Here is a 25,151-nt window from a genome sequence, read left to right on the forward strand (position 1 = left end):
TAGGGTGTACTCCGCTCCAAATATTGAAAAGTCAAAGTCAAGAATCCACCACCATCTCACTAATCAACACGCTATTGGCACATACAGGAAAATACTGAGTGCCAAATATAAAAAAGTTCAGACCAAGATGCTATTTAACGAACTTCTGCTTCTCTTCCACCTAAAATCCACTCTCATATACATCTTTTAGTTTGCAATATCTCTCTCCAATTCTCATCCATGGCTTTCATTTCTTTCTACTTTCTTATACTTTGTTCGCTTATTCTATCAATCACATTCCCTATCACTTCAAAAGCCTCGTTCAGGCCAAAGGCATTAGTCCTTCCAATCACCAATGACTCCTTAACTCTTCAATACCTCACTACCCTACACCAAAGAACCCCCTAAGTCCCGGTCAAGCTAACCCTCGACCTTGGGGGCAAGTTCCTCTGGGTCGACTGTGACAAAGGCTACTGATCATCCTCCCACAGCCTAGCCCCGTGCTGCTCAGCCCTGTGCTCCCTTGCCGGGTCCAAGGTATGCATCAGTTGCTCCACCGGGCCCTTGCCCGGATGCAACAACACATGTGTGGCCGCGGCCTCTCTCCAGACAACACTGTGACCCACACCTCCACGGATAGCGAGGTGGCCCAGGATGTCGTGGCGGTGCAGTCCATTGATGGGTCGAGCCCAGGTCCAGTTGTCTCATTGCCCAAATTCCTCTTCACATGTGGGGCCACATTTCTCCTACAAGGCCTGCCCAATGGGGCATAGGGGATGGCAGGGTTAGGGAGGACTAGGATTTCGCTCCCCTCTCAATTCTCTGCTTCCTTCAGCTTTGATAGGAAGTTTGCCATTTGCTTGAGCTCATCCTCAAGCTCCAGTGGAGTGGCCTTCTATGGCAGTGCGTCCTACATGATGCTTCCTGGGATTGATGTCTCAAAGGCTCTCTTCTACACTCCAATGATCATCAACCCAGTGAGCATTACATCGTCTTACTTTGCAGGTGAGCCCTCAACAGAGTACTTCATTGGGGTCAGGTCCATAAAAGTCAATCAAGTCTATATCCACTCTTTCACGCTGATAACCTATTGGCTGGATTTCACTAGATGATCGATCAAGAGATTACAAGTTCTAAGTGATATTTAGATGGATCACTCTATCTCTCTTTCAACAAGTCTCTCAAGATCACAGTTTTTAGCTCAGGAAAGACAAGTAAAAGCTGGTTAGAGTTTGCTCAGACTTTGGAATGGACAATTCTGGATTTCGTCTCTCTCTCTCTTTATGCTCTTCAATAGTTTGTTTTCTTTTATGCTCCTCCACTTCCAAACTAGCCGTTGGACAGTTTTAGAGGATCATCTTCCAATCGTCTCCTTGGACAGATTTGTATAAGAATGATTGCGTAGCCGTTAAGTGATAAAGTCTAAATTCCGCTGATTCTGATCGCCCATACAATCAGAACTTTGGTTTCCATAAGCAAAGCTTCTCCATTTAGAAAAAAACTTGTTGTTGGGTTGATTGTCAATCAATGAAGGATATCTCGCAATATTAATGTTCCTTGCAAAATAGTCTTGTAAGATCGCATAAATCAATACTTTTTATTTATGAAACCCAAGCTAGATTACTAGCCGTTGCGTTCATTCTGAGTTAGCGATAGAGTCTGGATAAGGTCTAATTCTTGATTCGCCTTCAGAATTCAAGTCAGGGTGGGTTTTCCTTTCATTTCCAATCATAGACTGAAATTCTTCAACTGTTGTATACAAAGATTGAACTTTGTTTGTTGCTGTGTAGAACTTAGTCTTTTCCTTCTGATCATAGTAAAGTCTGAACGAGAAAGTGACTTCCTAAACTTAGAAAAACTTCAAAAATGTTTGTTAGACTTACAATATCTCTTGGACAGTTTTGTCAACTTCAAAATATGTTAGAAGGTTTTCTCAACAGAAACAAGTCCCCTTAAACGCATCCCTCTTGAGCATTGACAAAGAAGGCAACGGGGGGCACCAAGATCAGCATTGTGAACCCGTACACCGTGATGCATACCTTGATCTACGGGGCTGTGGTCAGGGCTTTCATGAAGGAGCTCTCACAAGTCCTGAGGGTCGTGCTGGTGAAGCCCTTTGGGGCATGCTTCGATTCGAATAGCTTCACGAGCACGAGGGTTGGGCCAGGCGTGCCGCAGATCGACCTGGTGCTGCAAAGCACCAGTGTCATTTGGATGATGTTCAGGGCTAATTCGATGGTACAAGCGAAGGAGGGTGTGTTGTGCTTGGGGTTTGTGGATGGAGGGTTGAGTCCAAGGACGTCAATAGTGATCGGAGGGCATCAATTGTAGGACAACTTGCTGCAGTTTGATCTGGCCACTCCAAGGCTTGGGTTCAGCTCTTCCCTCCTGTTCAGGCAAACCACCTTCTCACACTTCAACTTCACAACTAAAGCTTAGCGGGATGCCACCATGAAGGTTCCTTTTTTTTTTAAACTAATAAAGGGCAAGATATATTGGCCTGAGTTGTGGGTTAATTTTCTTTTTCGCATTTGGAATATGTAACTTGTACAATCATTTTGATCCATAAGAGAAAGGCTATATTATATGATTATTGGTTGATATGAGATCTGGCATATGCAATTATGCAGCCACTGATACGCTTAAGAGCATATGCGGAGATTCGTTTAAAGCTGTCATTCTCATGATAGTGGCATATGCTGCATGACCTTTTTATCCCCTAGTGTCCACTAATTCAATTTAGTGAATCAAAGACTGGATCATTCAAGCTCGAACCCGGATGCGGTTTTAGTGCTCTCTTCATGTTCTTACTTTTACTTACAATGAAGTCTTCACAAAATGACTTAAATCACGAACCCACGATCTCTCCCGTAAGTACATTATTCTAGATGAAGAAGAGCGTACAATAGTCATAGACTGGCTTGGACTTATTCAATGACCTAGAAGTCCACTTAAAATGAGTACAAAACAGTAATCATATCTTGTATTATAAGAGTGAAGATGCTCTGAAGTTTGGACCGACCTCCGCAAAAGGCACATGCAGTACATCCTTTATACGAAGAATATGGGGAAAAGTGCCAAAAAAGTCCTAAACCTTTTGCATTAGTGCCAATTTAGTCCTAAATCTTTTTTTTGATGCCAATTCAGTCCTAAACCTTTTGCATTGGTGCCAATTTAGTCCTAAACCTTTTTTTGGTGCCAATTAAGTCCTAAACTTTTTAAATTGGTGCTAATTCAGTCCTAAGCCTTTTGTTTTTGTGCCAATTTAGTCCTTCCGGTCAATTTTAATCGGAATTTGCCGACGTGGACGCCTGCCGGCCGGCGGCCGGTCACCAGCGCCGACGTGGACAACTTTAATAATATTTTAATATTTTTTGAATTTTTATTTTTTTCCTTTTTTTTTCTTTTTTTTTCCACTTTTTTTTGGTCCCCCCTCCTTCCTCCGGCCGGTCGCCGGTCCGGCGACTCAGCCAAAGGCCGGGAGGCCGGCGAGCTCGACCTCGCCGGCCCCTTGGCGAGGGCGGCGGCCTCGCCGGCGAGGGCGGCGGCCTCGCCGGCGAGGGCTAGCCTCGCCTTGGTCGGGCGAGGCTCGACCTCGCCGAGATCCGGCGAGGTCGGGCCTCACCTCGACCATGGCGAGGCTCGAGCCCTCGCCATGGTCGGCCAAGGCCCAACCTTGCCGGATCGGGCGAGGTCGAGCCTCGCCCGACCAAGGCGAGGCTAGCCTCGCCGGAGGGCCGCGGCGTGGGCGAGCCTCGCCATGGTCGGCCGAGGCCCGACCTCGACCCCGGATCCGCGAGGTCGAGCCTCGCCCAACGACCTCGCCGGAGGCCGCGGCGAGGCCCTATCTCACCGGATCTGGCGAGGTCAAGCCTCGCCCGACCAAGGCGAGGCTCGCCCTCGCCAGTGGCCGGCGAGGTCGAGCTCGCCGGCCTCTGGCCGGTCGCCGGACCGGCGACCGGCCAGAGGAGGGAGGGGGGACAAAAAAAAAAAGGTGGAAAAAAAAGAAAAAAAAAGGAAAAAAATAAAACAAATATTAAAATATTATTAAAATTGTCCACGTCAACGCCACGTCGGCGCCGGTGACAGGCCGCCGGCTGGCAGGCGTCCACGTCGGCAAATTCCGGTCAAAATTGATCGGAAGGACTAAATTGGCACAAAAACAAAAGGTTTAGGACTGAATTGGCACCAATTTAAAATGTTTAGGACTTAATTGGCACCAAAAAAAGGTTTAGGACTAAATTGGCACAAATGCAAAAGGTTTAAGACTGAATTGGCACCAAAAAAAGGTTTAGGACTAAATTGGCACTAATGCAAAAAGTTTAGGACTTTTTTGGCACTTTTCCCGAAGAATATGGCTAACGTGCCATAATCTTTGTCCTATTATATAACCTTCTTTGGAAAGGAATCCACGTATCAATCTTTTCTGGACATGGGTATCAATTAAAGACTTTCGGTCAACTTGAATTGGTTAAGATATTAATCAATTAATTAAAAAATTTTGGTCAAAATAATTAAGTACCTTTAACGTCCTTTAGGGCAAAGAATTATGCAATCTATTGCGATGCTGATAGATAATTCCAATGAATGTCCATAATTTATACCTGGCACTCTCAGACGAAACAAAAAACTACGTGAATGTGTAAGAAGTTACGGAGAGATTAAGGAAAAATTACATTAGTACTTTTGATTCAGACAATGGACATGATTTATTGCAATTTAGAGTAAATCTACCTCGGCAGATATTTGACGTATGGGATGACATCATATTTCGATGTGGCAAGGTTGAGGACACATAAATTAATTATAATAATTACCCCGTGACAATGTCGATGTCCAAAAAGTCCATACCATCTTGCCTCTATATGGCTCCTAGCACTTAGATCCTTTTATCTCCTGTGAGTTTACGCCGCATGCCTCCTCAATTTGACTCTTTTTGCGAAGTAAATGTACTTTGGGACGCTTTTATGGCTTTGCCATGTGGCCTTTATCCCCCCAAATAGTGGCATCCTCTCAACATGAGAAAATCTCGAAATCAAATAAAAGAAGATGATACAAAAAAAAGGATAAAATTGACCCCAAAATGCATTTAAATGAAACTACCACAATACTAACAGTTAAAATTGGTTCCAAAATGCAATATACTATAGCTGTTACAGTATGAATATTTGTCCCTTAATGATATGAATACTAGACTACATCGTCTATGAGCTGATATGTGAAGACATATCGAAAGTCTGCGTAATTGTTGTTTCTTGGATACTAAGGCTTTTTCAAGAATGCGAAGCTCTACTTGATTTAGGTCATCAAGACCCCAACAATCGTTTACTTGAGATCAAGACTCATTACGTCCCATTGGATATTATGTCATCAAGACTCTCAAATCGTGTTTGAGAGAAGAAAGATTCAAAAGGATTTACGATTCAATGTTGTAATCAGTGATTGTATTCCATTTTGAAATTTATACAATTCGATATACATTTTCTTTAGTTCGGAATTCTTGTGTGCAAAATGACGCGTGTCCAATCGTGGTGCAAGCTCAGGTCTTTCTCTCTCGGTTCATTGCATTAATGTTTTTAAAGATGTTAAAGGTCGTCCACTAGGCTGGAGTAGCATTTTTGGAGAAACCGATGTAAATTTGGATATCATGTTGATGCTGCATATGTAATGTTATAAAAAAACTTTTTCGTTAAGCTAAAGGAAGGACCATAATCCACATTTTTTATTTCAATAATCAAAGATAATCCACTATACTCCATGTGCAATATCGCCGTTAAACTTTTATTTCGATAATCAAGGATTTACAGGAAGAGAAACCGAGTACAAGGATACCAGTAAGTGGTGAAATACAAGCACGACGACGGAATGCTAGTAAAGTCCCCACTTCTTTAAACAGAAGAAGTAAAGTTGAAGTTGGCACAGGTGGTTTGCATGAACAAGAGCGAGGAGGTGAATCCCAACCTCCGTTTCACGAGATCGAATTGCAAGAGATTGTCCTCCAATTGGTGCCCTCCGATGACCACAGAAGTTCTCGGGTTCAAGGCGCTGTCAACGAACCCCAAGCACAACACGTCGTTTTCACTTGCACCATGGAATTGGCGCCAAAGATCGTCCAAGACACACTCTTATCATGCAACACCAGATCAATGGCGGGCACGGGCGGTCCAACTCTTGTACTACCCAGGTTCTTGGAGCTTATGCAGTACTGGAAAGGCTTAACACTAGGAACCCTAGTCATGCCCTTGGTTTCTTCCGCAAACACTTCGAGGACAGCCTTGAAGATCGACCTTTCCATCACTGTGTATGGATTAACAGTGCTGATCGTCGTTCCCCCGTTGCCTTCCTTGTCGATGTTCAATAGTGAAGCGTTGAGCTTGACTGCTCGCCCATTGATCTTGATGGAGGTAAGACGGATGAAGTAGTCTGTCGAAGGGTTGTCCTCAGAGTACTCTCCCGCCGTGCCTTTTGGGTTGAGTATTAGGGGAGTGTACATGAGGTACTCAGAGACCTCTTTCTCAAATTGGAATTGGTATGGTCCGTCGCCAAAGATGATGACTCCATTTGATTGCTAGGAGGAGCTCAAGCACATGGCAAAGATACGTTGGAATTTGAAAGCCAAAGCAAACAGCGAGGGGAGCGAAACTAGTGATCTTCCGAGCCCGGCAATCCCCTGAGCAAAACATTGTTAAGTCCGTGTTAGCATATACCTTAGCCGTGACATCAATCAACATAGACTATATAATGTACTTCATTTATCTGATGGAACAAGTAATTTCTTTTAATGATATATATGGATCATGTCATTTTCGAACAAAATGTGATCATGCCATGCTTCCCGTGTGGATACAATTTATTAAACAGACATTAAGACCTTGGTGATCATGTGCGGTCCACATCCGGCCATCACTATCCTAACATGTGATTGAGACGGTCCAAGTCGGACTGAATCTTAGGCAAGTACTTCAACCGCTATATGGCCTGTTCACTACTGTGTCATACCTTAGCCCCACTAGAGAGGCCTTTGAGAAGCGAATGAGAGCTGCCAGTGAAGACCAGCCCCGGGATGGAAACCGCAGGCCCGGAGCTTCTCCCGTCGGTGGACTGAACCAACACAGCATCGGCCGCCATCACGCCGCTATCGGTGGTGTCGATGAGTGGGTTGTAAAGTAAGTGGTAGCAAGTGTTGTTGTTGCATCCCGGTCCAGGCGGAGAGGGGCATACAAGTAGACAAGCCCCCGCTCGCGAGATCTTACAGATTTTGGAGTCGCATGGGACGGGCCTATAAGAAGAGGAGACATAACCCTTCTCACAATCCACCCACATGAACTGGCCTCCAACATCAATGGTCAGCTTAATGGGCACAAGAGGGGTTCTCTGCTTGATTTGGGTGGTGTACTGGAGTAATGAGGAGTCCTTAGTCACAGGAAGAAGGAGGGCTTTGGGTTGAAAGGTTTTGGAATGTGTTTGTGAACTTGTGAGGAAGAGGAAAAATGAAAGGAAGAGCAAATTACTGGAAGAAGCCATGGATGCAAAGTGGAATGAAGATGGATTTGATGGTTTGGATTGGTGGGTCTCTTTTATAGGAGTTTGAATATTTTTTGGGACATGTGCTTTTGAATCTCACGAAGGTCAATTGTGTAGGAGTAAAGAAAGCATCGTCTTGTGTGAGATGTATTGGGACTAGACACCCCATAGTGATATCTTGCGATTTTAGGCATAGGGACGACTGATAGAGTGCAATTTGTTTGACTTTGATTCTCTGGAATCCGTGCAATTGAGACGTGGACAACTAGCTTTGTGTCGGTTTTTATACGATTGCTCACGTGATTGATGTAATTGTTGAGACTAGTAATAGAAGATAGAAGAATAAATCTTTCGTTTATGTGTTAATTCATGTCATATATATTCACCACCTTATTTATGACTACCGTGTCGCAATCGTGGGATGGGTTCGGTAGTACACTAATGTCACATTGCCGAGACGGTGACGACCATTGAGCAAGGCTGGCCCGACTTTGCATAGGCCATCAATCGCTACATAGGGCCGATCAATTCCTGTGCCGGTTGGCCCAACCCTTCCATGGAAATCATTCAAAGGGCCAGCCTAGCCCTTCAAAGTAATGGGCTAACCATTTGAAGCTGCTAGAAACAGACGCGAAAAAATAAATAGAGAACACAGGGATTTACGTGATTCGATCATAAGGTGATCTACGTCCACGGGCGAGGCAAGACAAGATTCCACTATAATCAAAGAGAGTACAGTTTTCAGAAGTTGAAAAAACGATAAAAGCTCACGGCTCACAAAACTCTCAGAAAATAAAATTCTCTCTGTACATCAATGAGAAAACCTAGCCGTGGTATAAATAGTGCTCCCCAAAAAATTTCCTCGGGGACTACGCCCCCGAACCCCCCGAGACATTTGTTCGCTTTCTCCAGCTCAAGCGGACCGCCATAAAGATTTATTCGCTTGCTACAAGTTGGGCCTATCGGCCCAACCCTTCGCGTCGTGAACCAAATCTCAATTTTTTCTCCACTTTCGGGTCGCACAAAAATATGTCGGGTCGGGTGATGAACCAAACCAAGTACATAAAATTCAAGACATTTAACAAATCTCCACCTTGGCTTGAATTTCCCAAAATAAAACAATTAAGACGCCGAACACATTCTCTCGGCATCCGTAAGCCTACGTGAGCTAACTCGATGTAGGAAACAAGGGCTGCAACGAAAGAACATATCCACTTCAAAAACAAATGTAGAACTGTCATTTACCTTGCCACCAAAGCCCCACAAGGGGCAAACTCAACCAAGCATGCCAATCAAGTTCAAGCAATGCTTAAACTTGTTGGCGGGGACTGGCTTGGTCAACATATCAGCAGGATTGTTAGCTGTACCAATTTTCTTTACCGTCATATTTCTCTCAGCAACTGCCTCTTGAATAAAGTGATACCTGACATCGATGTGCTTAATCCTCTCATGATATGCTTGATTTCTAATCAAGTATATAGCACTCTGATTGTCACAAAAGACAACCGAATTGTCTTCCTGCTGGAGCCCAAGTTCCTGAACAAGACTCCTTAACCAAATACCTTCTTTCACTGCTTCTGCTGCTGCCATATACTCTGCCTCTATAGTAGACAAAGCAACTGTCGACTGTAAGGTTGACCTCCAACTAATAGCCGAACTAGATAGTGTGAAAAGATAGCTAGTTAAAGATCTCCTCTTATTGAGATCACCTGCATAATCGGAATCCACAAATCCCACGATTGAGGTACCGTTGGAACTGTTTCTATCAAACACTTGGCCCAACTCTGCGGAGCCTCTAAGATACCTAAGTATCCATTTCACTGCCTGTCAATGGACCTTTCCAGGATATGCCATATATCTACTAACCACACTAACTGCCTGCGCAATGTCTGGACGAGTGCATACCATAGCATACATAATGCTACCGACTGCACTGGAGTATGGGACACGAGACATCGCAGCCTCCTTGACCTCTGATTGAGGTGAATGTAGAGCTGAGAGTCTAAAATGGGATGCCAACGGTGTACTCACGGGCTTAGCGTTTTGCATGCCAAACCTCTCAAGTACCTTCTCAATATAACTCATCTGCGAGAGATATAACTTCTCTCCTTTCCTGTCCCTCTGAATCTCCATTCCTAAGATCTTCTTGGCAGGACCCAGATCTTTCATCTCGAACTCCTCATTGAGCCGTTTCTTCAAGATCAACACTTCTGACATGTTCTTTGCAGAAATGAGCATGTCATCCATGTATAAGAGAAGATAGACAAAGGATCCATATGAACCCTTCCTAAAGTAGACACAACTATCATAGTTGCTCCTATGACAACCGCTCCCTATCATAAAGCTGACGAATCTCTTATACCACTGTCTTGGTGACTGCTTCAGACCATACAAGGATTTCTTCAATTTACAAACATGATCTTCCTTGCCTTCTACATAATAACCCTCGGGCTGGGCCATATAAATAGTTTCCTCAAGCTCGCCATGCAAAAAAGCAGTCTTCACGTCAAGTTGCTCAAGCTCTAAGTCAAATTGAGCAACTATAGCCAACAACACACGAATGGAAGTGTGTTTTGCCATAGGGGAGAACACTTCATCATAATCAATTCCCTCCTTCTGATTGTAGCCTTTAGCTACGAGCCGGGCCTTGCATCTAGCATTTTCAACACCTGGAATTCCTTCCTTTTTCTTGAAGACCCATTTACACCCGATAGCTCTTTTTCCCTTAGGCAACTGCACCAAGTCCCAAGTCTGGTTCTTGTGAAGTGATTCAAGTTCCTCAATCATAGCAACAGCCCATTTCTCTGATTCTGTGCAAGTAACAGCTTCCGTATAGGTAGAAAGTTCCTGAATACCCATATCTTCTGCTGTCGTAAGAGCATAAGCCACCAGATCAGAGAACCCATATTTCTGAGGAGATCGGGTCTGCCTCCTTTCTCTGTCAGTAGCAATAGAGTATGGTTGCTCCACCTCATCTACAGCTTTCTCATCTGAACTTGAATCAACAGGAGCATTTTGCTCCCTCAAAACATTCTGAGAGGTCTTTTTTGGAAGCTCCACTTGAACCTCCACCTCATTCATATCACTCTCATGTTTTCCTGCAGACTCATCAGCAACTTTCCTTTGATCAAGCATATGCATTTCATTAAATGTAACATCCCTACTAATAATGAACTTAGGTGAGTTAGGTTCCTGGCACCATAAACGATAACCTTTCACCCCATCAGCATACCCGACAAAAATACATTTCTTTGCTCTAGGTTCTAACTTACCATCCTTAACATGATAATAAGTAGGGCATCCAGAAATCTTTAGATTAGAGTAATCACAAGGCTTACCTGACCACATCTCAAAAGGAGTCTTGCATTCTATTGCTGTTGAAGGAGAGCGATTAATCAGATAACAAGCCGTATTAACAGCTTCCAGCCCCAAAAATCCTTTTCCATGCCAGCATTAGAGAGCATGCATCTTGCTCTCTCCAATAGAGTTCTGTTCATACGTTCTGCCACTCCATTCTGCTGTGGAGTGTGCCTAATTGTACGGTGTAGAACAATACCTGCATCTGCACAGAATTCATTAAAATCGCCACCACAGAACTCAAGACCATTATCGATCCTAAGACGTTTGATCTTCTTCCCTGTCTGATTCTCAACAAGAGCTTTCCACTTCTTGAAGGTTTCAAACACATCACTTTTTCTTTTCAGAAAGTAAACCCAAACCTTCCTGGAATAATCGTCAATGAACGTCACAAAGTAAAGAGCACCACCCTTAGATGGAACCTGTGCTGGTTCCCATAAATCGGAATGGATATAGTCGAGTGTGCTCTTTGTCGAATGCGTCCTCGTACTGAATCTGACTTTGCATTGCTTGCCAAGAACACAATGCTCACAGAAATCTAGCGAGGTCGTCTGCTCCTCACAAAGTAAACCACGTTTACTCAAAACTGACATGCCACGCTCACTCATGTGGCCCAAACGCATGTGCCACAATTTCGTTCTATCATTATCAGAAACGGAATTGCTTGTGCCAATTGAAGGACCCATAACTGTGCTACCCTGCAAATAATACAAGTGATTCACCTTGCTTCCTTTCATCACAACCAGATTGCCTTTTGTAACTTTGAGAACTCCACCTCCACCTGAGTACACACACCCAATGGAATCCAAACTGCTCAACGAGATAAGGTTTCTCTTCAAGTTTGGTATATGTCTTACTTCAGTCAAGGTTCTTACTGCTTTGTCGTGGCACTTAATCCGTACAGTACCAATACCCACGACTTTGCATACATCATCATTCCCCATCAAGACTGATCCACCATTCAATGGCTCGTATGTGGTGAACCATTCCCTGTTCGGGCACATGTGATATGATGCTCCCGAATCCATTATCCAAACATCATTGGACAAATTAACAGCAGAGCATGCCGTAAGAACATTGTCTGACGCATTAGCCTCATTTTCGTTTGCAACATTCACCGAATCTTGTTTTTGACTATGCTGCTTATCCTTTTTCTTGAGCGAAGGACAATCTGACTTGTAATGTCCCTTTTTATGACAATAGTAGCACTCAACGTTCATCTTATCTCTAGGTGGCTTAGATTTTGAACGACCAACAGATTTCCCTCGAAAAACTTTATCCCTGCTCTTGGTCCTGCCTCTCACAAACAAACCATCTGCTTTGTTTTCACTGGTATTCCCATTCAATTTTGTTCTCAGTTCTGCAGAATTCAAAGATGCTTTGACATCCTCCAAAGTTATGGATTCACGTCCATAAAGCATCGAGTTCACAAAATTCTCGTATGAGGCAGGCAGTGAACATAACACGATCAAAGCTTGATCTTCATCCTCGAGTTTAATATCTAGATTTTTCATATCCAGAACAATTTTATTAAACTCATCCAAGTGTTCCTGAACAGACGTACCTTCGCGCATCTTTAGGGTATAAAGACGCTGCTTCAAATAAAGTCTCGATGTTAGAGATTTCTTCATGTAGAGACTTTCCAGTTTCTTCCAGAGACCGGCCGCTGTTTCCTCATCGGCGACTTCTCGCAAAACCTTGTCATCTAGAGACAACTGGATCGCGCTATGCGCCTTCTCGTCCATCTCTTCAATCTCAGCCGAGGTCATATCGTCTGGATATTTTCCGTCCAGCGCCCTAACCGTACCCTCTCGCCTCAATAAAGCCTTCATCTTTATTCTCCATAATTCGAAGTTGTTCTGTCCGTCAAAAGATGAGATCTGAAACTTCAAAGATGCCATCTCAAAGAACCCTAGAATCGAATGCCGCTCTGATACCAGTTGTTAGAAACAGACGCGAAAAAACAAATACAGAACACAGGGATTTACGTGATTCGATCACAAGATGATCTACGTCCACGGGCGAGGCAAGACAAGATTCCACTATAATCAAAGAGAGTATAGTTTTCAGAAGTCGAAAAAACAACAAAAGCTCACGGCTCACAAAACTCTCCGAAAATAAAATTCTCTCGTACATCAATGAGAAAACCTAGCCGCGGTATAAATAGTGCTCCCCAAAAAATTTCCTCGGGGACTACGCCTCCGAACCCCCCGAGACATTTGTTCGCTTTCTCCAGCTCGAGCGGACCGCCATAGAGATTTGTTCGCTTGCTACGAGTTGGGCCTATCGGCCCAACCCTCCGCGTCGGGAATCAAATCTCAATTTTTTCTCCACTTTCGGGTCGCACAAAAATATGTTGGGTCTGGTGATGAACTGGACCAAGTACATAAAATTCAAGACATATTTAACAGAAGCGATTTCGTGACCTTTTAAGGAGCACATACACTCATTTGAAGAGCTGATCTAGACGGGTTACCCTTAACTTAGTTTCTCTATAAATAAAGAGTTTATTTGCTCGTTTTCGACAAGGTTAATCATTCCAAAACTCTCTCCTCGATTATATTCTCCTGAAGTCTCGGTGCTAATCGTTTTGATCTTATATTGTAAAGAAATTCAGGTGAGGTTCAAGGTTGGAGATTTCCGTGATCCTAGAAGGGTACAGATCAAAGAAAATTCACAAGGCCACAAATAAGGGTTCCAAACCTCCTAAATAAAATTAATACCGTTATGATGCCATAGTTAGGCTAGAACTATTAGATAAATAAGTTGTTCAAACTCTGCAAAAACCATCATGCAATTTAGATAGAAAGCGCAGCAAACAACCAGATTCAGAATCACGCGCTTGAAGTGAAGTTGAAGTTGGAACAGGTAGTTTGCTTGAAAAGAAGAGAGGAGCAAAATCCAAGCCTTGCTTTCTCCAAGTCAATCTGAACAAGATTATCCTCCAATTGATATCCACCAATCACAATGGACGTTCTCGGGTTTGAACCGCCATCGACGAAACCCAAGCATATGACATCTTCCTTCACTTGCACCATCGAATTCGCACCAAAGATCCTCCAATAAACGCTGCTGCTGTGCATCACCAGATCAATAATCGGCACCGCCGGTCCCACTCTAGTGTACGGTGTGTTGTTGGTGCTAAAACAGTACTTGAATGGCTTAACGGACGAGACCTCAGTCAAGCTCTTGGCTTCTTGTCTGAACACCTTCGTGAAGGCCTCGAAGATTGACGTTTCCATCACAGTGTACGGATTAACGGTGCTGATCTTCGTCCCTCCATTGCCGTCAGTGATGTTCAGAAATGTCGGATTCAGTGGGACTGCTTTTCCATTGATCTTGATGGAGGTGAGGTTTATGAAATAGTCGGTTGACGGGTTACCCTCAAAATAAGATCCTGCGGTGCTTCCCGGGTTGAGGATTAATGGGGTGTACATGAGTGACTTAGAGACCTCGACGTTAGGGAGGAACTCATAAGGGCTGTCGCCGAAGAATATGACACCATTGGAGCTTGATGAAGAGCTCAAGCATATGGCAAATTTTTTTGGAATGTTAAAAGCGGAAGCAAATTGGACAGGGAGTGACACTTCAGATCGTCCGAGCCCAGCTATTCCCTGGAGTGCAAAGAGGTATCAATTAGTTATGGCCTATCTATTTGTACGGACTTCCATATGTACTGGTTAGAGTGCTGGTGATCAAGAACCTTTTTCCAACATGTTCGAAAATGCACACCGATGTGGCGGGTTAAAAATTGCAAAAGAGACAATTCCTTTGTTCTTGGCTATATTGAAATTTGCCAGATAAATTTACTTTTAAAGCACAGACAGCTAAAAAATAAATAAATAAAAGCACAGATAGCTTTATAAATACTTATAGAGAGGTAATCAGTATTTCAACCGGCATTTCATGTCCAATAAATCATGAAATTTTTCATATTGTGTTCCCTTGTCGTGTCCAAGCCATATTAATCATACGAAACTCACCAGAGCACCAGCGGAGAGGCCCTCGAGCATCCAAGCGGAACCGCACGTGAATACCACCCTCGGCACCGCGACTGCCTTGCTTCCCGTCTTCCCATCAGTGGACTGGATGACGGCAGTGTCGTAGGCCATCTCGCCGCCACCGCTAGAGTTGCTAAATGGGTTGTTAGGCAGGTGGCTGCAGGCGTTGTTGTTGCACCCAGGTCGAGGAGGAGAGTAACATTCAGTCACACAAGCACCTGACCCTGAAGCCATGCATATTTGAGAGTCACAAGAAACTGGCCTATAGGAAGATGACACATACCCGCTTTCACAATCCACCCATTGGAAAATCCCACCCACATCAATGGTCAGCTTAATGGGCACAAGTGGTGTTCTTTGCTTGATTTGGGTTGTGTATTGGAGCGTTGAGGAGTCTTTGGTCACAGGAATAACAAGTGCTTTGGGCTGAGAACTTGAAGTGGCTAGGACTTGAGAAGAAACCAAGCACAGGAGCAAAGAACATAAAATGAAACTCGAGGAAGTGACCATTGTGAATAGAGAAAGAAAGATTAGTGACTAATGATGCTTCTTTTCTTGATTGGTGGAGATCGAAGGAAGATATCATGGCCTCTTATATGGGTTTGAACAAAGGTATATGCCTTTAGGCCATGTGATCTTATCAATATTTTAAATTAATTAATCTGGCACCATCAAATGAACAATTTATAAAGACAATGACTGAGACAAGTAGGCACCATGTGATCTTATTATATATCTTAATCGTGGTGGAGAATTTTGTCTGATAATGAGCAACTAAAGTTGCATTGTCGGCTCCTTCATAAATAAATTATAGTTAGTAATTATTGGCGAGGCGACGAGTAGCTGTTGGAACACTCTAACGTGAATGAGTCGACAGTTCGAATAACATACGGATTAAAAAATATCCACTGGAGTTGCATTGAAATCTCACCTCTTTGTTTGAAACCCGATTGATGTAGATCTAAATGATGTCCCTTATTGTATTAGTTTATTCTACTGAGCAAATAGTTGTTGAATTGAAATATGAATTGTGAATCGAAATCTCGAATTCATGAATTGCGAACGAAGAATAGAATCGAATTGAATCGTAAGATACACTAAAATAACTAAAACTAGTTTGTGTTAACACAAAAAACATATAAAGTAAAAACTAAAGATGCAGAATAACAAGTTTTACGTAAAATTCACGATCACATGCCAAGATATCTTAATTTCAAGTGCATGTTAAAAAAAAAAACATAAGATATTGTAGCACATTGTTATCTTAAAAATTATTACATTAAAAAATAAATATACCTTTATGAAATTGACAAATTCTCATTTTCCTAGATATGAAACTATGTTAAATATAATATACACCGTGAAATAGTATAAAACCTACTTTATTTCATAGGTAAAATATAACAAACTATGAATCGACAAAATTGATAGATCCAAATCAAGTTGTTAGATTTAATGGTGAATCGATAGATACACTTATGTTTCGATGTTTGGTAGATTCCTATAGATCATAATGTTTGCACCTTGAACTGTAAAATATAAATTGACAATCGCGAGATAGTAACGAGGGAAAACTGTACTATGAACTGTGGGGTAGTAGTCCACAATAGCTCCCCAACTTTCAACTATTAGAAAATACTTTGCTGAACTTTTAATTTTGTTACCGCTATTAGGTCTCCCTTACTTTTGTAGTTAGCATGTGTAATGCAAATGACTTTTGAAAAGTAAAAATATGTTCAACTTGCATGTGTTAAGCATATGGCTTTTTTCTTTTGACGATTCAAATACTCAAGAGCCCTTTGAATTCTTTGCATGGCAGTTTGAAGGCAAAGAAAGCAGTCACACCAGAAAGAAGAAAGTCAAGCTTTCAAGCTGCCCTTCATTATCTATATCTAAAGGGTTAATTAATGTAAAAAATGATTAATTAATACAAATATACAAAAAATAAGGCAAAAGAACACTACAAGTGCCATAACTTGTGTACGGCGCTCACTTTGGTGCAATAAGTTTTTTTTGGATCACTTTAGTGCTAAAATTTTTGAAAAACAATCACTTAAGTGCTAAAATTTTTGAAAAACGATCACTTAAGTGCCAACTCCGGTGCCGTACATAATTTTTCGCCGGAAATCCGACGTGGCATTTTTTTTATTAATTTCTGAAGTTGACGTGGCTCGCCGGAGATTGGCACTTAAGTGATCGTTTTTCAAAAATTTTAGCACTTAAATGATCGTTTTAAAAAAATTTTAGCACTTAAGTGATCGTTTTTCAAAAATTTTAGCACTGAAGTGATCCAAAAAAAACTTATGACACTTAAGTGATCGTTTTTCCTCCGACTTGGCACCAAAGTGATCCGAAAAAAAGTTATGGCACCAAAGTGATCTCCGTACGCAAGTTATGGCACTTATAGTGTCCTTTTGCCCAAAAAATAATAATAAGAGGAAATGATATCCTCAGCTCATAAATCAAGGATTTCAATTAGTTATCTGAATATGCATAAATCATCCTTTCCTAATAGAGAAATGATGTCCTCATAAATCAAGGGTTCTAAAGCTGTAGAACCAAGTGTTGATTCTACGATCCTGTGATAAAAAATTCAAAACCTCCTATTTATAGAAAATTTGATTTACAACCCTGGTTGGGAATTTGTCTGCTAGAGCTAGAGGAGAGGACGTCGCATCACCGGTCGAACTTCTCCAAATTGATATCCATTTTCTCTTACCCTTAAACTCTTTATTTTTCGCACTGTATGTCAGTAATTTACCTACAGGTAGAAGCAGAATTTAAAAGTAGAGTCCCATTTTATAAAAACTAGTTTACTCCCTTTTTGGTTGATTGATTGTCCGCACCATGTAGCATTTTCTACTCTAGACTGTTCAATCGAATGAGATTTGATTTTACTAGTGCACCTACAAATTTCTCGCCTTCAAATATTATAAATTTCAGTGCATCTATTATGAAATGTACTTTAATTTTGTCGGCACTTTTCTCGATAGTATACATTCACGGGAAAACAGGTAATATCTAACAATAATTTGAGTGTTCTTTTCAATATTTCGTAGTTTATTCAAACTCGATAAAAGGATTCTTTTTGCCGCCTCTCTCATTATAGTATGCCAGTGCCTACAGGTAGCTCACTAATTAATGAACATCATTCATGAACAAGATGACCAAGCATAGTTAGTTGTTTCTTAGTAATCGAAAGTCTCCGACACGAATCGAAAGTTCAATGAGGACTATGACTTGGTGTTTTTATACCTAAACGACGTTGTATCCTTTTCAAATTAAATCTCCCTCTCAAAATAAACAGATCTCTCTCGTGCTCTTTGTAGCCGCTTCTTCTCCCTCACCTTTCCTCCCCTCATCTACAAGCTCTTTGGCTTCGGCAGTGACCCCACTTCCTCTCCCTACCACGGCTGGATCGACACCATCCTCGATTCGAATGACCCCGACCTTGCATCCTGGGTTTTCGGCCTCTTTGACCCTATTGGTGCCCTCATGATCTAGATTTTCGCCGTTGATCGGCTTGGCCTCGTGAAGTTCATGTTCCCGAATGAGTGGTTGCCAGAGTGGGCCCACTTCATGCTCGACGACACCAAGGATGGCCATGTCCTAGCTGAATTGCGCTCTTTGTATTCGGATCAAATTGCCTTATGAATTAGGGTATGAAAAGTTTGGTGAAACTGCTTGATTTGTTAGAACTACAATTTATATTTGGAAAAAAAATGTTGAAACGACATCGTATAGGGTTATTAATGCTAACTTGGAGCATTGGCAAACTACGTCGGCCATAAAAAAATTGACAAAATATTGCTAGTCGGATTTCTGGTGACAAAAATCAGCAATGACACTTAAGTGATCGTTTTTATAAGAAAAATAGTAGTTAAGTGATTCGATAGAATTTTTTGGCACTAAAGTGAGCGTCATACGAAAATTTTGGAACGATAGTTTTTTTACCTCTTAGATCGTCGGAATCTCCACATGAAGCTCCAACTTACTATTAACACCGTAGTCCATTTACTCTGCTGGTTGTGTGTCAGGACTCCTTTTGTCCAAGCATAATAGTCTTGTTGAAGATCACATCTCTGTTGATTAGGAGACCGAGTAATCTGAATTAGTGCACCATAGCCTGTAGCCTTTCACCTCATGTGTATGACCTAGAAATATGCATTTCTTCGCCCTCATGCTTACCATCACTCGCGCAAGAATACATAGGATATATGAATATTGCTAATCTAGAGTAGAGGTGGCGAAATGAGTTAAAAACTCATATTTTAGCTCATATTTAATTTTATGGGTCAGACATGGGTTGGCTTTATTTTTAAATATAAGCTTAGATGGTCATAAATGGGTTACTTATTAACTTAATAGGTCTTCAATGGGTATTAAATAACCACTGGGGTTTGTCCCAGTGGCCACTCTTCCTACTTTGGAAAAGGGAGGTAGGGAGTTCGATTCCCTACCTTCTCAGGGGGCTAGGGGTGGAGATGTGTAGTTTTAGATGTGAGTTTTCAACTCTCACGTACAACTCTCACGTCCTACAAGAGACAAGGTAAAAGTCTGAGAGTGAGTCCAGAGTTAGAATAGGACAGACAAAAAAGAGAGAGTATTAAATTGATCATAAATGGGTTGGCTTTAGTTTTAAAGATAAGCTTAAATGGATTGGCTTTAGTTTTAAAAGTAAACATGTCATTTTTAATTTTTTAAAATTTTTCAGATTTTTTAATGATTTTTTCTTCTCCTTTTTCTTTCTTTTTCTTCTTTCTCAGCTAGTGGCCGGCGGCTAGCCACAGGCGTAGGATGAGCTCGTCGATCTGGTGAGCTTTGAGCTCGCTAATTTGGCGAGCTCAAGTCTTACTAGAGGCCGGCAAGCTTGAGCTCGTCCATCACCTTTGGCCGATTGCTAGCTGTTGCCCATGGCTGGTGATCAACCGTTGAAGAAGGAAAAAAGAAAAGAAAAAAGAAAATAAAAACTAATTAAAAATTGATTTTTTTTAAAAAAATAAAGATAATAATCGTAAAAATTATAAAAGGAGTGCCAGTCATCAGTTGCCGAACGTAGAAGAAAAAAGTAAAAGAAAGAAAGAAAAAAATATAAAAATATATATAAATCAATTTTATTTTTAAAATTATAAAAAAATTATCCACAGTATTTTAGCAATATATATATTTTAATAATTTATAAGAAACAAGTTTTTCTAAATTTGATTTAATAGTAAAGTCTTTTAGCAATACAGATTGGGTCGAGTTTGGGTCGTAGATTTGAACTGCAAAAATATGGGTCAAAATGGGTTAAATGGATCAATATGGGTTAGACCATTTTCAACTCAACCCAAACCTAACCCGACCCGCTTGTTTGACACCTCTATTCGAGAGTGGTCAACAAGTTTCCCCTACCATACTTCTTCAGGAGGGTCTATCACTTGATAGCAGACGATAAAGATCGATTGACTAGATAACAAGCCATATTTATTGCTTAAGCCACAAATTCCTTGTCGAGTCCTACATTTTGAAAGCATACATTGAGCTCGCTCAATTAAAGTTTTGATCTTATGTTTTATGACGCCATTCTGTTGCGATGTCCTAGGCAATGTGTGGTATCTCACAATCCTTTCTTTCGTGCATAAAACGGTAAAATCTTTACCAAGGAATTCCATGCCATTAATAGTTCTCGAGCACTTGATTTGTTTACTTTATTACTTCTCAATTAGTGCCTTAAATTTCTTCAACTGATCAAACACATCGAATTTGTGTTTCAAATAATGTACTTATATACCTTTCTTGAATAATCCTCGATGAATGTCAGCATATATCGAGCACCTCTTTTCAAAAGAACTAGAGATGGGTCCCAAACGTATGAATAAACATAATCAACTAATTGTTTGTTCGAATGAATAGCTATATTGAATTTAATTTGGTGTTGTAACCTAAAGATGAAGTGTTCACACAAGTCTAGCTTCTCTATATTTTGACATTTTAGCAACCCCCTCCCACTCAGTAGCGTCATACTAGTGTCACTCATATGCCCGACTACATATGCCATAATTGAGTGAGGCTTGAGTTTGACTCACCTGATGAAACCGTAGCATCTCTTGCCCAATCTCTCCTAGTATGTGATAGAGTGGATTTACCTTCTTCCCTTTGATCACTATCATTGCACCTTGAGAGAGTTTTAGCACTCCACCATTAGTTGTATACTTGCACCCGATGTCATCGAGTGTCCCCATATAAATAAGTTCTTCTTGAGCTCCGATTACATGCCTTAAGTCTATTAGTGTGCAATCTATCCCATTGTGCATTTAAATATGAAAATGTCCCTATTCCATAACATTGCAAGTTATGTTATTCCCCACCAAAATTCCACCACCATTGGTATTCTGATATGTAGTAGATTAGTTTTTATGAGGCATCATATTATAAAAACACCTCAAATCTAGCATCCATTTATCTGTTGTCGATCCGGTAGTCACACACAAGATGACCTTCGCATCATTGGTTTTCTCTTTGGCAATATTCACCACGCTATTTGTGAAAACTACATATAAGCTCTTTTCTCACTTTTGGGCAATCTATCCTCATGTTCCCCTCCTTATTAACACTCAAAAGACTTCACACAGCCCTTGTACTTTATTTGGTTTGATTTCAACCTATTTTTACCTTTGTTGCTGGACCACTGGTGTTGATGTCTACCTCGACTTACTAGTCTCCACACTGCATCCTGGTTGTTCCTCCTATTAAACATGTCAATTTCTACTTTCACTCAAAAAAATGATTGCAGCGACATAATTTAAAAAAAAAACAATCAAACAAGCAAAAGCCCCAAATCAAGTCTATAACAATTGTTGGAAAAATAGTGCGGAAGCTAACAAATATTGTAATTAAATAACACAAACAACACTCCAAAATCATGAGTGAATTCTCTTCTGACTAGCAAAACCAATATCCCACAAGCTAAAATATAACAGGAAAAAAACAACAAAAAACTTCAAACTATGATCACTATGACACATTTATCTTGAACTTTTTTGTGACATCAAAAGCCCCAAACTATGTCCACTATGATACATTTACCCTAAATTTTTTCTTGTAACATAAAAAACCCCAAATTTGTACCTATATGATACATTTACCCTTCGCCAAAGTTCCATTAAATGATTTTTTAGCCAAAACAACGTCTTTTATATTTCACTTAAGCCACGTGGGTACTATGTCAATACTGTTTGCTTTCTAGTGTCCATATATGTAGATTTTTAATGATTCTCATTAACAAAACTTTGATAGAGAGTAAATATGTCACACAGATACAAGTTTGAGATTTTTTATATCACAGAAAAAAAAGTTTAGAATAAATATATCACGGTGAGTATAGTTTAGAGTCTTTAGTGGCTTTTGCTTAATATATTAATAATAAAGAAAGTGAGCCCAAATCAGCAAGTTCGCCCGAGCATGAAGGAAACTTCCTTTTTTCTTTTTAAATTTCCGCGAGGATTTGATTTGACCGGCTTCATCTTCAGGACCCTTATTTCCTTGTTTTTCACGCACCAAAATTATAACGGCAACCATATGAAGTCTCCCAATAAATATAGGGTCGATTTTATAGTATCAAATTTAATATATTCTTTTAAAGTGGCATGCAAACATATATATGTTGGACCAGTGGCAAAAAATATAGTCATGTTTGACTGTGCTAATAAAGTAAATGAAAAAAAATTGCCTGTTCATAGACCGACCATATGTATAGAGTGTTTAAGTCTTCGCATTTTGATGTTGAAACTTACCCGTAAGAGGATCATATGAAAAAGCAAATCTCTATTTTCCACATTAGATCCAGCAGGTACTGTAGTTCACTGGTTAAGCTTTAATAGGAACGAGGCAAATATTGTAAAAAAAACTCTAGTCCTTTGACCACTTTGAATATGGCGAACATCATGGATGATTCTAGGGAAGAAGGTGCAATAATAGCCTCAAAAGAGGTGATTCACTGATCTGTCTAAGAATTTGCCGTATTTCATCAGCAAATAAGTTTTAATTGAAAGCACAATGGGATAACTATGTCTGAGGCAATTTTATTATTGGCTGCGATAACCAACAGTTTGCAGCTTATTTTCACTATAATTCGCAAAATTTAGGAATACAACGTTCATTTACTTTATTGATCTCTTCAAAATCCGTCACACAAGTTTGCACAGAAAGCGCGAGAAACAGACAAATCCCCACTCACGCGCTGGAAGTGAAGTTGAAGTTGGAACAGGTAGTTTGCTTGAATCGAAGAGAGGAGCTAAATCCAAGCCTTGCTTTCTCCAAGTCAATCTGAACAAGATTATCCTCCAATTGATATCCACCAATCACAATGGACGTTCTTGGGTTCGAACCACCGTCGACGAAACCCAAGCATATGGCATCTTCCTTCACTTGCGCCATCGAATTTGCTCCGAAGATCCTCCAATAAACACTACTGCTGTGCATCACCAGATCAATGATTGGCACAGCCGGTCCCACTCTTGTGCTCGGAGTGTTCTTGGAGCTAAAGCAGTACTTGAATGGCTTAACGGACGAGACCTTAGTCAAGTTCTTGGCTTCTTGTCTGAACACCTTCACAAAGGCCTTGAAGATTGATGTTTCCATCACTGTGTATGGATTAACGGTGCTGATCTTTGTCCCTCCATTGCCTTCAGTGATGGTCAGTAACGTCGTATTCAGCAGGACTGCTTTTCCATTGATCTTGATGGAGGTGAGGTTTATAAAATAGTCAGTTGATGGGTTACCCTGGAAATAGGATCCTGCAGTGCTTACCGGGTTGAGGATTAATGGGGTGTACATAAGTGACTTAGAGACCTCAACGTTAGGGAGGAACACATAAGGCCCGTCGCCAAAGAATATGACACCGTTGGAGCTTGAAGAAGAGCTCAAGCACATGGCAAATTTTTTGGGAAATTTGAGAGCAGAAGCAAATTGGACAGGGAGGGACACTTCTGATCGTCCGAGCCCGGCCATTCCCTGGAGTGCAAGAAAGTATCAATTAGTTTTGGCCAATCATATTTGTACTTCCTTTCATATGTACTGATTAGTAGTGCTAGTGCAAAGATCAAGAACTTTTTCCAACATGTTCGACAAAACACACCAATATGTCGTGATAAAAATCACAAAAAAGACGACTCCTCTGTTCTCTGATATACTGCAATTTGCCTTATAACATGGTTAAAAAGAAAGTCCTCTCTTTTTAACCACTATTTCATGTGTTGTATCCAATAAGTTTGTCATGTTGTGTTCCCTTCTCGCGTCCAATCCGTCTAAATCAAACTAAACTCACCAGAGCACCAGCAGAGAGGCCCCCAAGCAGCCAAGTGGCACCGCACGTGAAGACTGCCCCCGGCACCGTGACAGCCTTCCCAACCGTCCTCCCGTCGGTGGACTGGATGACGGTGGTGTCGGAGGCCATCTCGCCCATGCCACCGCTGTTGCTAAACGGGTTGTTAGTCATGTGGCTGCAGGTGTTGTTGTAGCACCCAGGAGCAGGAGGAGTGTAACATTCTGCCGTACATGCTCCCGACCCTGAAGCCGTGCAGGTTTGAGAGTCACAAGAGACCGGCCTATAGGAAGACGACACATACCCGCTTCCACAATCCACCCATTGGAAAATCCCACCCACATCAATGGTCAGCTTAATGGGCACAAGTGGTGTTCTTTGCTTGATTTGGGTTGTGTATTGGAGCTTTGAGGAGTCTTTGGTCACAGGAATAACTAGTGCTTTGGGCTGAGAACCAGTAGTGGCTAGGGTTTGGGAAGAGACCAAGCACAGGAGCAAAGAACATAAAATGAAACTAGAGGAAGTGGCCATTGCGAATAGAAGAAGAAAGATTAGTGGACAATGACGTTTTTTTCTTTAATTGGTGGAGATAGAATGAAAAAATCATGGCCTCTTATAGGGGTTTGAACAAAGGTACATATGCCTTTAGGCCATGTGATCTTATCTACATCCTAAATTAATTAATCTGGCACCATCAAATAAACAATTAATAAGGACAATTGATTGAGACAAGTAGGCCGCGTGATCTTATTATATATCTCATTCGTGGCGGAGCATTTTGTTAGATAATGAGCAACTAAAGTTGCTTTGTCGTCTTCTTCATAAATAAATGTCATTAATTATTGGTGAGGTACAAGTAGCCCGCTGGCACTTTCTAGTGTGAACGGGTGGACGGTACGAATAACATAATAATTAGAAAAATCCACCAGAGTTGCATTGAAATTTCACATCTTTGTTTGAAACCCAATTGACGTAGGCCTCAAAGA

The 25,151-nt window shown here is 41.3% G+C and overlaps 2 protein-coding genes and 2 pseudogenes across 2 annotated transcripts; 1 reads left to right on the forward strand and 3 right to left on the reverse strand.

Moving 5' to 3' along the window:
* The first annotated feature begins 219 nt into the window (after window positions 1–219).
* LOC115692940 (probable aspartic proteinase GIP2) lies at window positions 220–2,459 on the forward strand (annotated as a pseudogene).
* A 3,408-nt stretch (window positions 2,460–5,867) lies between these two features.
* LOC115692929 (probable aspartic proteinase GIP2) lies at window positions 5,868–7,503 on the reverse strand (annotated as a pseudogene).
* A 6,191-nt stretch (window positions 7,504–13,694) lies between these two features.
* LOC115692928 (probable aspartic proteinase GIP2) lies at window positions 13,695–15,371 on the reverse strand. The gene is made up of 2 exons (XM_030619919.1): window positions 14,844–15,371; window positions 13,695–14,474 (listed from the first exon to the last, which is right to left on the reverse strand). The coding sequence occupies exons 1-2, from the start codon at window positions 15,369–15,371 to the stop codon at window positions 13,695–13,697; spliced, it is 1,308 nt and encodes a 435-aa protein (XP_030475779.1).
* Window positions 15,372–23,075: 7,704 nt separating this feature from the next.
* Window positions 23,076–24,696, reverse strand: LOC130140193 (probable aspartic proteinase GIP2). The gene is made up of 2 exons (XM_056318933.1): window positions 24,169–24,696; window positions 23,076–23,855 (listed from the first exon to the last, which is right to left on the reverse strand). Exons 1-2 carry the CDS (start codon window positions 24,694–24,696, stop codon window positions 23,076–23,078), a joined length of 1,308 nt encoding a protein of 435 aa, XP_056174908.1.
* Between the last annotated feature and the right edge of the window lie 455 nt (window positions 24,697–25,151).

The sequence above is a fragment of the Syzygium oleosum genome, unplaced genomic scaffold, assembly GCF_021117445.2.
Source record: "Syzygium oleosum isolate NSW1041296 unplaced genomic scaffold, Sole_v2.1 Sole_v2.17, whole genome shotgun sequence".
Taxonomy (NCBI): domain Eukaryota; kingdom Viridiplantae; phylum Streptophyta; class Magnoliopsida; order Myrtales; family Myrtaceae; genus Syzygium; species Syzygium oleosum.